Source organism: Panthera onca, chromosome B1, assembly GCF_046562875.1.
Source record: "Panthera onca isolate mPanOnc1 chromosome B1, mPanOnc1 haplotype 2, whole genome shotgun sequence".
NCBI lineage: Eukaryota > Metazoa > Chordata > Mammalia > Carnivora > Felidae > Panthera > Panthera onca.
The window spans coordinates 166,502,627-166,520,188 of record NC_138342.1 but is presented as its reverse complement, the minus strand read 5'-3'; the positions used below and the strand labels follow the sequence as shown (position 1 = coordinate 166,520,188).

The 17,562-nt window shown below is 36.2% G+C and overlaps 1 protein-coding gene across 19 annotated transcripts in view; it reads right to left on the bottom strand.

Moving 5' to 3' along the window:
- PSD3 (pleckstrin and Sec7 domain containing 3) overlaps window positions 1-17,562 on the bottom strand; it is an 812,606-nt gene that overhangs the window by 61,168 nt on the left and 733,876 nt on the right. For all 19 annotated transcript variants that reach the window (XR_013555055.2, XR_013555056.2, XM_078445466.2 and 16 more), the window contains 2 exons: window positions 11,543-11,700; window positions 7,766-7,910 (listed from right to left, as the gene is read on the bottom strand). Coding sequence is in view for 17 of the 19 variants with exons in the window: in XM_078445466.2 (XP_078301592.2) it covers window positions 7,766-7,910; window positions 11,543-11,700 (303 nt within the window). In the remaining 2 variants the exon portion in view is untranslated. The remainder of the gene's footprint in view (window positions 1-7,765; window positions 7,911-11,542; window positions 11,701-17,562) is intronic.

Here is a 17,562-nt window from a genome sequence, read left to right as displayed (position 1 = left end):
AACTGAGGGCAAATGAGGTCCTAAAGATAGGGCCCTGACCTGATAGGATTAGTGTTCTTAGAAGAAGAGACATCACAGAGCACATTCTCTCTCTGGGCACGAACTCTGAAAAAGACCATGTGAGAATGTAGAAGAAAGAGGGCCATCTGCAACCCAAAGGGAGAACCCACACCAGCCCCCAATGCTGCTGCCACCTTGATCTAGGGCTTCTGGTCTCCAGAACTGTGAGAAAAACATTTCTGTCATTTAAGCCAACCAGTCCATGGTATTTTTTATAGCAGCCAGAACTAAGAAGAATGTATCAATAGCTTTTTCCTTTCAAAGTAATTTCTTTTGTGTATTTACTGAAACATGTAAATTATTTAATAGAATGTTTGACAAAAGATATTGGGTGATCAGACCGCTTCAAAAAATAAAAACATGATGAATTTTTTCTTTGTTTAATAAAATGTTTCAGATATACAAAAAGTCATATTGAATGATATGTAAAAAATGCTCATTTATCTAACAGCTGGTTTAAGAAAAAAATAAGAAATCATTTGAAACTCACTGCATTTATTTATCTACTCATCTCATCTTTTTCTATGTTACTCCTATACAAATAGAAGGCTCCATAGAAATAGTATGTTCTACAGGTTTTTATAGTTTGTAAGGCTTCCTTTATGATTGTCTTTTCATTCAACAGGTTTTTAAGATTTATTCACATATGTGCTCTAGTTCCTCAAAGTATACTGTTTCATTGTAGGACATTCTACAATTCCATTGAAGGATGCTTAGGTTGTTTTCAGATTTCTTGAGGCTATTATAAATGATACTACATTGAACATGCTGCCTAGTGAATATGGGAAAGAATTGTCCTACAGTACAATCACCAAGAGGTAGATTTTTGGGGTTTAGAATATGCACATCTTTAAGGTGACATTAACTTGTTTTTTAAAGTGTTTCTACCAGTTTACACTCTCATAGTAGGCTTGAAATTCACATTGTTCTAAAACTGAGGGTTGATGGGGGGTGGGAGGGAGGGGAGGGTGGGTGATGGGTATTGAGGAGGGCACCTTTTGGGATGAGCACTGGGTGTTGTATGGAAACCAATTTGACAATAAATTTCATATATTGAAAAAAAAAAAAAGAAATTCACATTGTTCTATACCCTTGCCAAAATTTGATATTTACTCAAAACCAGTGTTATTCCAGGTATCACAATGTCTTCCACTTGTGCACTACTATAGCACTTGAATGTCTATGCTACATACTTATTACAAAATATACTCTGACTTCTGTGTAGATTTTATCTTCTTTACTGATTATAAGCTCTTTGAAGGCAGAAAGGGTCATTTTTCCCCCTTTCCTCAAATCCTCCAGTGTTTAGTACTAAGCAGAGAAAACAGTATATGGTATAATTTTTGTATAGTACTGGAATAATTCTGATAGATTCTTTAAGTTCTCATTAGCTGAGAGCCAAGACCATCATCTTGGCTATTTTTATAATGTCCACATACCTAATACAGTACTTGATATATAGGTTCTTCAGTCAAGAGTAACTGATTAAATGATTTAAAAAAAAGTGGGGGAGACATAGAGGGGAGGACTCAAGAGTGTTTCCTTCGTGCTGTTCTAAAGCTGATAGATGATTTAGAAAGTAATGACATTTCTAGGAATCTTCTAAGAAATTTACAGGTCAAATTGCTAAATACTGCAGCCTTATCAAACCCAAGATGTATGGAATTTAGAATAAAGAACATCTGCCTTGAGTCAGTTTGAGGTATTATTGAAGGCACTATCAGAAAGATTTTATCATTTCATGTTTAAAAGATTTAAAGACTTTAAACAGCGTAGTGAGCTGCTGCATAACTTCAAAATGATTTAACTGTTGATTACTTAAAATATGTTAAGTAGAGACCTTTAAGAAATGAATACAAAACAGTGTAGTTACCATTTAAGGTGATGCCAAGGAGTTTAGACCACATCTTGTTGGCTAAAGTGAGTCAATTAACATTAAGTGACCGTAATTACATGAGTCATATTTTAGCTGCAACTGTGAAGGATGGATTGGAGAAAAGCAAGATTGGAAGAAGAGCAATATTAAGTGGTTATGTGAATAGTTTGCAAGAATTTTTCAAAGTGGAGTGTGTGCAACCCAGGCAAGATCATCCACTGGGAAGAATTTTAAAAATCAACATTGGGATATAATTCACATACCACACAATTCACCCATTTAAAGTGTATAATTTAATATTTTTTAGTATAGTCATGGGGTGGTGCAACCATCACTACAATTTAATTTTATGACATTTTAGTTCCCCTAAAAGTGTCTTTTTGGAATGGAATCAACAATATGTTTCTTTTGTGACTGGTTTCATTGTTTTTTTTTTTTTGTTTTTTTTTTTTACAACTGAATACTATCCCATTGTATGGATATATCACATTTTATTTATATATTCATTAGCTGACAGCCATTCACACCTTTGGCTGTTACGAATAATGCAGCAATGGACATTTGTGTGAAAGGTTTTATGGGGTGTATGTTTTCATTTAATCCTATGTTAAATCATTTGATAAACCATCAAACCGTTTCCCCAAGTACCTGCATTCATAGTATATTCCTATAAGCAACATATCAAAGTTGCAATTTCTCCATATCTTCACCATAACATTAGTTTCCTTAAAAGATTTTTTTTTTGAATTATGGCAGCCCTAATGAGTGTAAAATGATACCTACTGGTTGATTTGTATTTTCCTAATGACTAATGATGTTCGGCAGTTTTTCATGTTGTATTGATAATAGAACATGTAGTATATTTTATAAAAATATATACATATATTGGAGGATATCTGCTCAAATATTTAGTATTAATAAAATGAATGATCAAAAAAGTTCAGAGACCAGTGATCTAAGTGAAAGATGACAAACGCCAGAATTAATGGATGTGGGTAGGGTATGAAAATAACTGGATTTGTGACTAAAGTATGAAATGGAGTGGGATAGGAAGGATGTGGTTCTGGCCAGTATGGGACACAATTACAAGGATGACTTCCTCCTCTGAAATCCCACTGCCCCTAATGCCTGTTGGTGGAGGTCACTGAGAGAACGCAACCCTGCCTGACAGGCAAGCTGGACGTGGGCAGCCGGAGGCTCCTCACCTCCTTCCCATTCATGGAATGTGCATTTCACTTATTTCCCTGATCCATAAGCTGCCCCAAGGACATGGTCTTCAAATAGTAATGTGTTTTTGAGACCATCCGAATGGTATACATGATTGAGCTCAATTAAGGCTCTATATAGATTATGATACCAACAGATGTATGCAAAGATCTACTCATCTTGTGCCACCCAACACAGGTTTCTTAAGTAAGTTCTCTTGCTTATTAAAACTACTACCTACCAATGTGAAGAGGTCTACTTCTTTCCTCAGTCTCTCCTTGCCCTCTGTGTTCAGAAGCCAGTTTACGAATGAACTCTGCCGCACTCATCTGGCCCTGGGCATTACTGCCCTAATGGTCAAACCACAGGGTAAAATGAGGGGTGAGAAACAAGAACAGGGCTTTCCTTTGTTTCCAAGGTCTGGCCCTCAACAGTTAACATTCAGTGATCAAACTAATCACTGATTATTGACTCAAATAATCATTGATCATTGATTCAGATCTTTACAGGAGAATGGCTGAAATTCTAAGAAGAAAACAGAACTAGATATCAGGAAATGGTAATTTCATGAGGTATCGGTGAGACAGAGCAGGAATTGGACTCAGGTTTCCTAACCTGACTGAGAAATCTAGCATTCCTTGTTTTCTTCATAAGGAGAAAACAAAAAAGTTAAAACTCTACGTCTCTTGAGTAGCACATCTTGCAGGAATGTGAGGGAGGATGCTTATTGAAAGGAACATATTTACTACCATGACTGGTGAAGACCAGACCAAACCAGTCTGCACCAAGATGGACCCCAGTGCTGAACTTTCACTGACTTCTTCTCTCATTATAATACTAAAAATCATATCCAGGGGTGGAGATTTAACATGTTAATTAGACATGCGATGTATGAAGACACATGGCATTTTAGACCCCTGCCTCTATGCTTTGACATTACCCTTTCCCCACCCAAGTTTCTGATAAAAACTCTCCCTGACCTTGCCTCGGGGTGGGGGGTCAGCCTGAGGACACTTCTTTGTGCTGCTTCCCTGTGCTTAAGCATAAGCTCCAATAAAGCCTTGCTGGAAATTCCCATTTAGCCTCTTGTCAATTTCTATTGCTGAGCGAGCCCAAGGGCCCAGTTCAGTTTCACACATCTCCAGCTAAGTAGTGAAGGGGAGGGTAGGGATTGTAGGGAGTACAGTGCAGTGCCTCTAAGTATGATCTTCACTGTTCACAGGCTGGACACCTGCTGTGTCTTAAAATATTCATGTGCCTGGGACCCTGACCCATACCTTACCAGCCTGGGGTAGGGGTGCTGGGATATGTGCACTTTCAACAAGTCCCCAGATCATTCTTGTGCATATTAAAGCCTGAAAATGACTACTTTGATGAGTATAAAAGGAGGTCCTGAACAGATCCTGAAGAGGGCTAACCATGAAATCCTAAGTTTAGAGTACTAGTTATACCAGAAGGAGAAATGAATCTTAAATATTCAAACTTGTTCCTCTGCCTCCAAAAGAAGAAAAATATGCTTTGGCAACACTGCCATGAAAACAACTAAAGAAGATAACTCCTACACAGCAGAGTTGTACAGAGAACCACACTGTACTGATAATGATCAATTTTAATAATGAAGGCTAATATGGTTTGGATAGAAGACAAGAATAATTTAGTAACCACATGCGAAGTAACTGCTTGAGCTAAAGCCAACCCGAAGACAAGAATAATTTAAATAAAAGCTTACAAATGACCAGGTGATGATGAACAGTGTGTCTCCAAAAGCACCAAACAATGTTTTAATTGAATGTTTAGTTTTTTCCTAACACTATTTAATTTTTTTTCCAGCAGGATACTCACATTGTTATACATGTATTTTGTAAACTAAAATTATCCAAGTGTTTCTGGCATTTAGGGCAGTCATAGCCAGGTTGTGGGTGTATGGAGAAAAAGGAAAGATAGCTTGGCTCAAGCAGTGGTTCTCAATAACAGTGAGTAGCAGTGGGGTAGGTTTTAACCCTACAGGACATTTGGCAATGTCTGGAGACATTTTTGGTTGTCACAACTAGGGGGATGATACTAGCATCTAGTGGGTATAGGCTAGGGATATTGCTAAACAAAAATTCAAAGGATGGTCCCCACAACAAAGAACTATCCAGGCTATAAAGGCAGTAGTGTTAAGGTTGGCAACACCAGGGCAAAATGCCAGGGCTAAACTTGAGGACTAGTCTACAAGATACTGGAAAGCTTGTGGGTGCACATATTTCAGGATTTACTGAAAGTGCACTAAGACTCCTCCAAAGATATCCCACAAGAGTCTCTATTTGATGTGGAGGGTGTGAACTAACTTCTCTCCCTTTTTCTAAACTATTATTTATCGCATGCTTGATTTTACATATTTGTTTTTAAATTGTCCTATTACTCTCAAAGGCAAAACATCTTTTTGATTTTTAGTAAACAAACACAATGACCTGGACAAAAAACACAGAGCTAGTGAAAGAACCTTTAAAAAATCTTAAAAACATTCTAGAACATAGTCCTCATTTAGGCCCATAAAAGCTTGGTGATTTATTTGTGGAAAAGAAAACATCTTTTTTAACAAAGAAATTAATTCCTGAAACGACCTGGTCATCTTATGTGACATAGGAGCACACTTCTTTTTGGTTATTGCCTTATTTAAAATCTTAACTCCATCATTTTGATCAATTACATAAACAGGGGTGGGTTTTTGTTTTTGTTTCTCTGGATTTATGCTCAAAATAAGGAAAGATTAAGAATTTTATGCATTCTATTTTTAGAATGCCTCCAGTGTAAGGCATTTGTTTAAAATAAGAGATTTTATTTTGATAAAAGTGCTTGCTTGCTTAAACTGTTATCCTAAGGATGCTGGGGAACCAGTGAAGCATCCAAAATCTTACACATGACAAGACCTTTCATTATTTGGCCTCTGCTTACTTCTCCACAGAGGAATGTATCTTGCCTTTTCTCAGTATTTTGTGCTCAAGTCACAGTTGATAATTTATATGTTATGTATCTCAGTGCTTTCTCCTCTAAGCATTTTTGATCCTCTGCTGGGATTTTCTCTTCCGACACCACGCCTAACTGCTATTCATCCTTTAAGTTTAAAATTAGATACCACAATGCCTCTTCCACCTACAAGGCCAGAGGCTAAATGTCCCTTCTTATACTCCCACAGCACTCTGGACTTATACTTCCTGTACTCCAGTCAAACTCTATTACAATTACTTGCATATTTTGTATCCAGAGAGTGTCTGGGTTTCATTTGTCTTTCTGTCTCCAGAGCCTAAAATAGTCTCTGAGGTGTAATAGGCACATAATACATATTTTTAAATACATATATCATTGATAATCCATGATATCAGGTATGTAGAGGAGCCAGTTAATATCAAGCCCTGGTTGATTAGAGCCAAATGAAACTATTTCTATTATTGCACCAATAAGAAATTCACAAGGACATCAAACTAGCTTCCAAAATCCTTAACTAGTCATTGAGAATACAGGCAACACAGACAGGTTTAAAATTGGCAAAACTGGCCTGTACACAATGTCCTTAGAACAGAGTTTTAAGTAAGACAGGAATACAATAAAATATGATCTTTAGAGAGATCAATCTGACAACAGAAGAAAAACTTATGGGACTACATTTGGAACACAGTTCTACTATACATGATCTTGATTAGCTAGAAAAACCCACATGGTCCACTTAGCTCCTCCCTGAGAGTTAGGGAAGTCTCTGCTCCAATGTACTGTGAATAGTGGATCCCTGGGAATATTCTTATATACCCAGCATCAAATATAGCCTGGGATATGGGAAGAGCTCAGTAAAATGAAAAAACAAATACATGAATAAAAAGCTTGTTTTCAAGCCAGGATGTCTGGCAGTAGCTACTCATTTAAAAAATATGAGTCAGTACAAACAAAACCAAAAAACTAAGCCTGCCATTTGCAACATCACGGTGTATAGAAGGTATAACGCTACATGAAATGAGTCAAGACAGAAAAAGACAAATACCACATATTTTCGCTTATATGTGGAATCTAAAAAACAAAACAAACGAATAAACAAACAAGCAAAAGCAGAGAGAGACCCATAAATACAGAGAACTAATGGTTCCTAGAGGGCAAGGGGGTGGAGGATGGGCAAAACGGGTGAAGGAGAGTAGGAGGAATAGGCTTCTAGTTATAGAATGAATAAGTTATGAGGGTGAAAAGTACAGCATAAGCATACAGTCAATGTTACTGTAATAACGTAATGGTAATGCTCGCGGTAGGCAGAGCTATGTTGTACATGTGAAATTAATGTAACATTGTGTGCCAACTATATTTCACTTAAAAATATTAAAAACAAAAAAACTAGGCCTGTATGACTGAGTAATAAACTAACATAAATTTTAGAAACGTATTCATAGTATGTGTCCTATGTGTCAGCCACGTGCCAGCTTCCAATATGAAGTGCAAAACCCAGTATACTGCATTTTGCTTCGTTTATGCAATAGATCTTCCAAGGCAAGGTCTTATCCTTGCTGCCAACATATGGAATATTATTTAAATGAAAATGTTAGTAGGATTATTTTACAAAGTGCTTTTTTCCAAAGTCAAAGCACTATCAAAATGACTTACCTGAGACAGTTTTGTTGTAGTAGCAGGCAGAAGTGGACGACTAAACTTCTTCTGAGAACCAATGGCTGCTGGAAATGGTGGTGCAGAAAATACAGCTGCAACACAATTAATTTTGTTTATCCATCCTTGCATTTCCTCTGCACTCCTATGAGAAAAAGATAAATTTACATCAGGGTATTTCTCTATCTAAGTGTATCACACCTTGCCCATTTCTCATTATCGATTTTTTTTTTTTTACTTAAACTTTTATTTATTTATTTATTTATTTAATATATGTAATGTATTGTCAAATTGGTTTCCATACAACACCCAGTGCTCATCCCAAAAGGTGCCCTCCTCAATACCCATCACCCACCCTGCCCTCCCTCCCACCCCCCATCAACCCTCAGTTTGTTCTCAGTTTTTAACAGTCTCTTATGCTTTGGCTCTCTCCCACTCTAACCTCTTTTTTTTTTTTTCCTTCCCTTCCCCCATGGGTTTCTGTTAAGTTTCTCAGGATCCATGTAAGAGTGAAACCATATGGTATCTGTCTTTCTCTGTATGGCTTATTTCACTTAGCATCACACTCTCCAGTTCCATCCACGTTGCTACAAAAGGCCATATTTCATTCTTTCTCATTGCCACGTAGTATTCCATTGTGTATATAAACCACAGTTTCTTTATCCATTCATCAGTTGATGGACATTTAGGCTCTTTCCATAATTTGGCTATTGTTGAGAGTGCTGCTATAAACATTGGGGTACAAGTGCCCCTATGCATCAGTACTCCTGTCTCATTATTGATTTAAAATGTTACATAAAGTCATTTATATTTCTTGGTAATTGATCCTTGATAAAATTTCACTGAGATAAACATTTTCAACAGCAATTACCATAGTAATAAAAGGCCCTGGAACCGATGATCATTACAATATAAGGCTGTGATTATTCCTCAAGGATACAGGAGGGGAAAAAAGCAAAATCACTCGACAATAAATATTAAAACCCTACTTTGTTTGATACTAGACTCAGTCAAACATTAATTTAAAAATTAGCTCCTCTTTCAATCACATAATTCAATTTTAAAATCCAACTGAGGAACAAATTGATAGAATTTAAAAGGAATATAAAAGGGAACAACCACTTGGAAAGCAGCTTTGAGAGTTTTCTTGAAAAGTTAACTATATAAATTTATCATACAATCCAGCAGTTCTATTCCTAGGAATACACCCAAGAGAAATAAAAACATATAGGCACAGAAAGATCTACATGTGAATGTTCACAGCAGCACTATTTATTTATTTATTAAATATATGAAATTTATTGTCAAATTGGTTTCCATACAACACCCAGTGCTCATCCCAAAAGATGCCCTCTTTAATACCCATCACCCACCCTCTCCTCCCTCCCACCCCCTATCAACCCTCAGTTTGTTCTCAGTTTTTAAGAGTCTCTTATGCTTTGGCTCTCTCCCACTCTAACCTCTCTCTCTCTCTCTTTTTTTTCCTTCCCCTCCCCCATGGGTTCCTGTTAAGTTTCTCAGGATCCACAGAAGAGTGAAAACATGTGGTATCTGTCTTTCTCTGTATGGCTTATTTCACTTGGCATAACACTCTCCAGTTCCATCCATGTTGCTACAAAGGGCCATATTTCATTCTTTCTCATTGCCACATAGTACTCCATTGTGTATATAAACCACAGTTTCTTTATCCATTCGTCAGTTGATGGACATTTAGGCTCTTTCCATAATTCGGCTATTGTTGAGAGTGACAGCAGCACTATTTATAAAAGTCAAAAAGGGGAAACAATCCAAATGTCTGTCAACTCATGAATGAATAAAAGAAAAATGTAATATATATCCATACAGTGGAATACTACTCGGTAATAAAGGCATGAAGGGCAGATACATGTTACAACATGGTGAACCCCCAAAACTTTATGGTAAGTGAAAAAAGCCAGATACATTTCATACTATATGTTCCATGTATATTAAAAATCCAGAAAAAGCAATACCATAGAGACACAAAGGAGATTAGTGGTATCCAGGGTTGGTGGTAAAATGGGGGGTGACTACAAAATGGGCATGGAGGATCTCTTTGGGGTGATGAAAGTGTTCCAAACTGGATTGTGGTGATGGTGGCACAATTCTGTAAATTTGCTGAAAATTATTGAATTATGTACTTCACACAAGTGAGATTAATGGTATGTAAAGAACTTTCCAAAAGGATGTTAAAAATCCACCTGAAAGGATGTAGAAATCATCTGATTTCATTAACATCCTTTCAACTTTTAACATACTTTTAACTTGTATGTCATATATTTGCAAAGAGCAGCACTGACTGGCAGCACTCAATAAATATTTGTGAATTTATAAATGAATGGGAGGATGAGTCAGGACAGATTAAGGTAGACAGAATGTCAGCCCATCTAAAATCATTTCCTTTATGCATTACTCTGAGAAACCACACTAACCTAAGACCACACTAGGTATCAATTCCTCTTTGCACCCCATATGTTTCTATAATCTGATTTCTTTGCCTCTGTTAATTCAATTCATTGATTTCTGCATCACTTCTATCTGAAGTAATTAGAACTTCTTAGTTATCATACTTGGTATTTTACATTAAAAAAATGTTGGGGAACAGAATAATTTGAAGGACTCTCATGACTAATAGCTGTAATTATACATCTGGCTATGAGTCCCTCTGTGGTGCTAAAGCTGTCTTACTCCCATGCTAAAAAAAAATCCTGTGAAACTTGGATTTCCTTACAACTTCCTCCTCACCTGATGTCAGCAATTTCATACCTCCGGAAATTCAACATTCACAAATCACCAGAGTACTTGCTGCTGTTCTTATTTCTTTTTTTGATCTTACATTGCTTTGATCAACAAGTATGCAGATACTTGTGTTCACTATCTTGATGTCAAATTTTAATTCCAATGCCAAATGCAGTCAATTGGTAGTGTTGGGAGTGATTCTGAAGTCAAGCTCAGGTTCTGTGCAAAGCATGAAGAATTAACACTGTCACAGACACTGATGGTGTGTACTCCTATAAAAATTCCTTTTGTAGAGGCTCAGTTCTGAAAATGCAAAGTTTCTCACTTCACAAATCCAGAATTCTCTGTGTGAAAGGCTCCACTTCTAATGTGAAAGTTGTCATGGACCCCTTATTGAACTGGCAATCCATCCTGATTTCTTGCCCACAATATAATTTTATCTTTTTCCTCTAGTTTAATCACAGACTATTAGAGCTCAGGAGGAGAAAGAAGAGAGAGGGAACAAAATGGAAATCTACACTTATTGAACAGTTTCTATATGCCAGGCACTGTATGAAGTACTTTATATATATACTTGATCTCATGTAATTCTCATTAGAACCTTATGAAATAAACATTATCATCTGCACTAATGACAAGCTAAGATTCAAAGAGGTTAAATTACATGCCAGGACGAAGAGCTAGGAAATGGTGATTTGAATCCAGGTCTATTTTACTCTCTGTGTGATAAAACTTACATTGTACAACCCTTGTATTTTATTCATAAAATATTAACTTCTATAGATGGTTTGTGGTTGACTAAAAGTCACAGGGCTGCCTTATAGCAACACAAAAAAACTGAACTTAGAGTTTCTATTTCTGATTCTAGTTTTCTTAGGCATTTGTCCCTCTTGTGTAACCAATTAATGACTTTGAATCCAACATGAAAAATTTCCCCTGAAGATCCTGATTCTATTTCTCGGTATAAAGTGGTGTTACGCAAACTAAAAAGCCAAACCAAATCAAACCAGTGAAACATACTGAGCTTGAAAAAGCAAGACCCTCCAGTCGGCAGTTTTAAGTTTAAGTACATTCGGCTTCTTCTCGTAGTCTATGGCCTTGGATGCCAGCGCATGATGCACACTCACGGCGTTTTTCAAATCCTCTTCAGACAGGGCCTTTTCAGGTTTATATTCATCCTACAGATGGATAGATGGATACAAAGAAAGCTAAGACAAGATCATATTCAGATTTCATCTTCTCTTTTTATGATAAGAAAAAAACCCCTAAAACTAAAAGAAAAACAAATTAGAAAATCCATGAAGGCATGGAAAAAGTGAAATGGTGTAAAAACAACTCTTTGCTACTTCAGGTACCCATCAAGAGAATTTTACTGATGGTGAAAACCTTGCCATTGTGTTCTTAGCTCTAAAGATACTACATTTTCTTCCTACTTTTTTTTGAGTCTAATATTATCAAAAGAAAAATCAAAAGTAAAATAAAATGATTCCTCCAACGGTTCTTTGAAAGAAAAGAGGGAAAATCAGTTTAATAATCAGGAGAAGGCTTAACCCTATTATAGATATAAAAAGGAAAGTGCCATATGAAGATGCAATTTTATATTTGGGCATGAATTATACACTACAGAATTTATAACGGTTTTCTGTATGGCTTCCCTCCAAACTAACAATAGAAAATCCCAACTAGTAGAATAACAAGACTTTAAAGCAAATTTGATTATTAATATCATATTTTTATGTCTGTAGTTTTTCCAGGTCCAATAGAATAACAAAAGGAACTCAAAATTAATTAAATACAGTAGACACTGCAAAAATGTTTTAGGATATGTTTTCTAGTGTTTAAGGTCTCCTCTTCCCTCTTCCCATATATTGTCAGACATGATGCTAAAAAAACTTGCACTTCTGTAAAGAAAACACACAAGAACATACAGCCCTCTCACCTAATTAGTAGCAAATCCTTAAGGAAGATATTGCCTATTCTCTTCTCACAGCCTGGTTTTACATTTCCAGAAAAACAATTACACATTCTCATTCCTCCTACTTCCTTCCCCCATCCCTGCCACAAATCAAGCAATTCAAATGTACTATTGCTAGTAATTAAAACTGAGTCAGAAATAAACAGCAGCTTTTGTCCTTAATGATCAGTCAGTGACAGTGATGAGAGACAAAGGTAAGGGAAACCTCAAATACACAGTAAATACCAATTGAGAATATAAAGATTACCCAGACTTGTAATATTAAATGATGAAATTTCTTTTCTTTTTAGCTTATGAATACTTTATTTTATGATTTTTTAAATATAATTTATTGTCAAGTTAGCCAGTGTATACAGTGTATACAGAGTGTTCTTGGCTTTGGGAGTAGATTCTATTTTAAGATTGCAACAAGTCTATTTTATTAAGCTTCAGAGATTAAGAACTCCTGTTGACAATGGACAGTTATCTACAGAAGTATGATGAAGAAAGAAAGAAAATAAAAAGAAATCTTAAGTTAAATACAATATATTTACATATATCTATTCTATAATTCCCATTAACGCAGAAAGCTGTAATCTAGTTATGTTTTGGGGTCCTGTCTTTTCTAAATGAGATTTTTATTTTTAGCATTCCAAAAATTCACAAATTTCCTCAGGGAGGTATCAACTAGAGGAAGAGGTCCCCATCAGCCTTAGGATCATGCTACAATAGAACCCTGCATAGCTGACCATCCACTCGATTTAACTTACACTTAAGTCCAGATAGGAATCTGAAGTAGATAAATAATGGGGAGTGGGGATAAAAGACCACGAACAAAATGATCTTCAGAGAATTTATACACTACCTCCATTTCCATACATACTGATCTCTAACACTTGATATTGGAGTATGCACAGAGATCAGCTTAGAAATTTCTATGAACCTTTTTTGATATTCTAGGTCCATGACTTGGCCTAGAATTATCTTAATTCCTTCTCACTAGTTTCTTTTTGATTTAATTTCTTGTTTGGATTTAAGATGATTACTTAGTCCTTTTGTTTTTCCTATATCTTTTTTAATTAAGAAAGAATTTAAGGCTATAATTTTTCTTCTGAGTACAGGTTACACGTAGTTTGAGAATGAAGAGAACTTTTTCATTGTTCTCTAGATAGTTTGCAGTTTTATTTTTTGATCTCTTCTTTGATCTTAGTCATGTCAAAGAGTATGTTTCTTGAGTTTAAAGTTACCTAAGGTTTTAGTTATTTATCATTATATATCTCTACTTTTATTGGCTTGTGACCAGAGATTTTACAGCAGTCTGTAAAACCCATTTTATTTCTTCAAAATTTGTTAAGGGTAATTTGTTAAGGTTTTCAAACCACATTTGACTTTTGTTAATGTTCCATGGACATACAGAAAAAAAAATTATTCTCTGAGGGATGAGTATGCATTAAGAGATAAGTTTATTGATTCAATCCCTCTATATTCCTACACCATTTTTTCTAAATGTTCATCCCATTGAGACAAATATACTGACCTCTCTCTTTCACTATATTGTATTCTAAATTCTATTTGCATTTCTAATAGTTCTTGTTCACATTTTAGTTGCTATGTTTGATGTATTTAGGTTTATGATTGTTATCTTCCTTAAATGATGGGCTATTTATTATTTTAAAATGTTCTTTATCTAGTAGTGCCTAGTTACATAAGATAGAAACTTAAAATGCTCTCTCCCATAAAAATGTTCTATTTCTCTACTAGTAGTCAACATCAACAAGGTAAGATTTTAAAAATCATTTTGCTTCCCTCCCTCCTTCTCATTAATCCTAAACTTTGCTGAAATACTTTATTATGTTTGTTCTGCAATATTATTAAAATTACTTGATATTATGCATTTTCTATTTTAAAAAACCTTACTTTGTACTTATATTACACATTCACTGAGTCTCTCCTTATTCTTTTAGATCTAATTGCTCACTTACTTTCTATCTTTCCTCTATCTTAAAGTGTTTTCTCATCCCTTGGTTATTTTCTCTCCTTTCGAGTATTTTTCTCAGGTGAATGATCTACTGTAGTCTTTATTTCAAAATATCTTTCACTTTCTTTGACAGGTATAGAACTCTTGGTTGCAGTCCCCTTACACTCAGTATCTGTAGATGCTATTCTACTGTCATCTACCTTCCAGTTTTACAAAAGTCCAAAGCTAGTCTGATTCTTTTTTTTTTTTTTTTCCCATTTTACTGTATTTTCTGTTAGGAATCTTATACAGGTTTCTTTTTATCTTTGCTTAACTGACTGAGCCACCCAGGTGCCCCCAGACAATTCTTTCACACATCCATGATAGTCTCTGTTGCATTCTGCCAAATGTTCGCCATTCTCTTCAACACCCCAAGTCATTAAAACTGTGGCTAAGAGCATAGTTGCCTAGAGTTAGAACTGTCTAGGTTCAAATGACTAGTTCTAATATAATACTTAATGTTTTTGTGACCTTAGGTTAATTAAAGTCATTAAGCTTCACTTTCTAAGCTTGAGAAGCAGTGATAATACTTCCCTCATAAAGTGGTAGGATGAAGTTAAATGAGATACTGTTTGTTAAACTCTTAATGTTCACAGCATATAGTAACCACTCAAATTCTAGCTGGTATAATTTTTTTGTTTTTTTTAAATGTTTTATTAATTTTTGAAGGGGAAAGGGGCAGAGGGAGAGGGGGACAGAGGACCTAAAGCAGGCTCTGTGCTGACAGCAGTGAGGCTGATGTGGGGCTTGAACTCACAAACCGTGAGATCATGACCTGAGCCAAAGTCAGATGCTCAACCAACTGAGCCACCCAGGTGCCCCTGGCTGGTATAATTTCTAATAATTTCTTAGTAACAGGGTTGGCCTTATATAAGGTCAAACTTGTAAATATAAAACTTTCTGCTTACTACTCCATAAAAAACAATATTTGGTGACCATTTTTATCTCCTTTCTTTCTGAAACAGAAGAATCCTGTGTTCTCAGATCATCCTCCACATACCTTTCTTAGGAGCTTATTTCATGGATCATTATTTTTCTTCTATATTTTTAATCATTCTCTATCTACTGGCTTCTTCCTCAAAGCCTATAAATATATTCAAAGTCTCTCTTATTATTGTAAGATAATTTTTTCTTCTAAATACTGCTTTCTCCTCTGGTATCACCTCTTTTCTTTTACGTATGATAAGTTAGTTGTTTCTATGTATTTCCAGTTTATCCTTTAACCCACTGCAATTTGGAATCCATTTCTACATTTTACTAAAACCGCTCTGGCAAAGGTCATCAATGACCACCTAATTGAAAATTTCGAGAAATTATTGTTAGTTCTTACCATATGGCACCCAAGGAATTCAACAAAATTCTTGAAATTCTTCCTTTGCTTATGTTACAATACACTCCTTGTTTCTCTCCTACCTCTCTGAGCAGTGTTTTGCTATCTCCTCTTTCAACTATCCTCCAGATGTCAGTTCTGCCACTGTCTTTCATCTCTTCTCATTCCATAAATACCACAAGGGATGATTACAACTGCTCTTATCAGTTAAACTCCCACCTATATCATGATGTCTAACAAAGTGCTGTAGGTTGAATGAGAAACATAAGACCAATTGATAGCTATTAATGAATGACTTCAACCGTAAAACTTGGAGCAATGTAAATATTCTTAGGAAATATTGTCTGTGCTGATATTTTATTTATTTATTTTTTAAATGTTTACTTATTTTGAGAGAGTGCAAGCATATGCAAATGGGGGAGGGGCAGAGACAGAGGGAGAGAGAGCATCCCACGCAGGCTCCATGCTCTCAGCACAGAGCCTGATGCAAGGCTCAATACCATGCACCATGAGATCATGACCTGAGTTGAAATCAAGAATTGAACACTTAACCGACTGAGGCACCCAGGCACCCCTGCTGATATTTTCCTTTAAAACCAAGCCTGAAGGATGACATCCTTAGACTGCTATAAAAGTGCAAGAAATTTTAAAATGCAACATTTATTATAGTCCTATGTAAAAGCTAACAGTAATCATCAATGTAGGACAACTGCACCATTGTGGCTGAACAGGACTCTATTCCAGGGCAGTTTCTAAACTCTGAGATACACTGCCAGTTTACCTTACATTGGAAGTAAAATATTGCACAGGACAGAAATGGAAGGCAAGATCCATAGTGAGGATGGAACCGAAGTCTAGGAATCTTAAGTCTTACAAACTTCTGTTTTTCTAGTTGGTACTAATATCATTTTACTATGAAAAAAAATAAGGAAAAATAGGAGAGGATCAAGATAATGGAGTAGGAAGATCCTGAGCTCACCCCTTCCATGAACATACCAAAAGCTATAACTATATATAGAACTACTATCTCTGAGAAGAAACTGAAGAAAAGCAGAACAGATCATTTACAACTAAGGATATAAAGAAAACAAACAAACAAAATGTCCACAAAGAGTTCGGTAGGAGGGGTGGAGATGCTGTCTAGTTAGGAACCATACCTTTGGTTCAGTGACCCACAGAGAAAGGGATTTCAGAATCAAAGAGGGCCCTCCCTGAGGAAGGAGGGTTCCAAGCCACACATTGAGCTCCATAGCCCAGGGGATCTGTACTGGAAAGATAATCACCCATAATGTCTGCTTTGAAAATCATTTGGAGTTTAGGTCTGGGATAGCCAGAAGAAAATAGGAAGCTGTTACTTTAAAAGGTGCACACACAACTCACTTGCTCCAAATCCTAGCACACAGTCAGCAGTTTTCAAAGTACCTCGGTTAAACTGAGGAGATCTATTAACTAATTTTAGCATGTGTGAGAGAGGCAGGGATCTGTCAGAGGAACATTCTCTAGGAATGGAAGGGCTGGCAAGAACCATTTCTGACACTCTCCATCTACTATGCTAACACCCTTCACCCAGTGCTAACATTCACCTGTGGACTTGCACTGCCAAACTGCCTCCCCCAGCCCAGCACTCCTCCTAGGTGGCTCCCTGCCCCACCAAACATGCTGGTGGCCTCACCAGCACCAGTGAGCCGCACCCCCAACCCAGGGAGACTGCACGCCAGAGCATCTACAACAGTCATAGC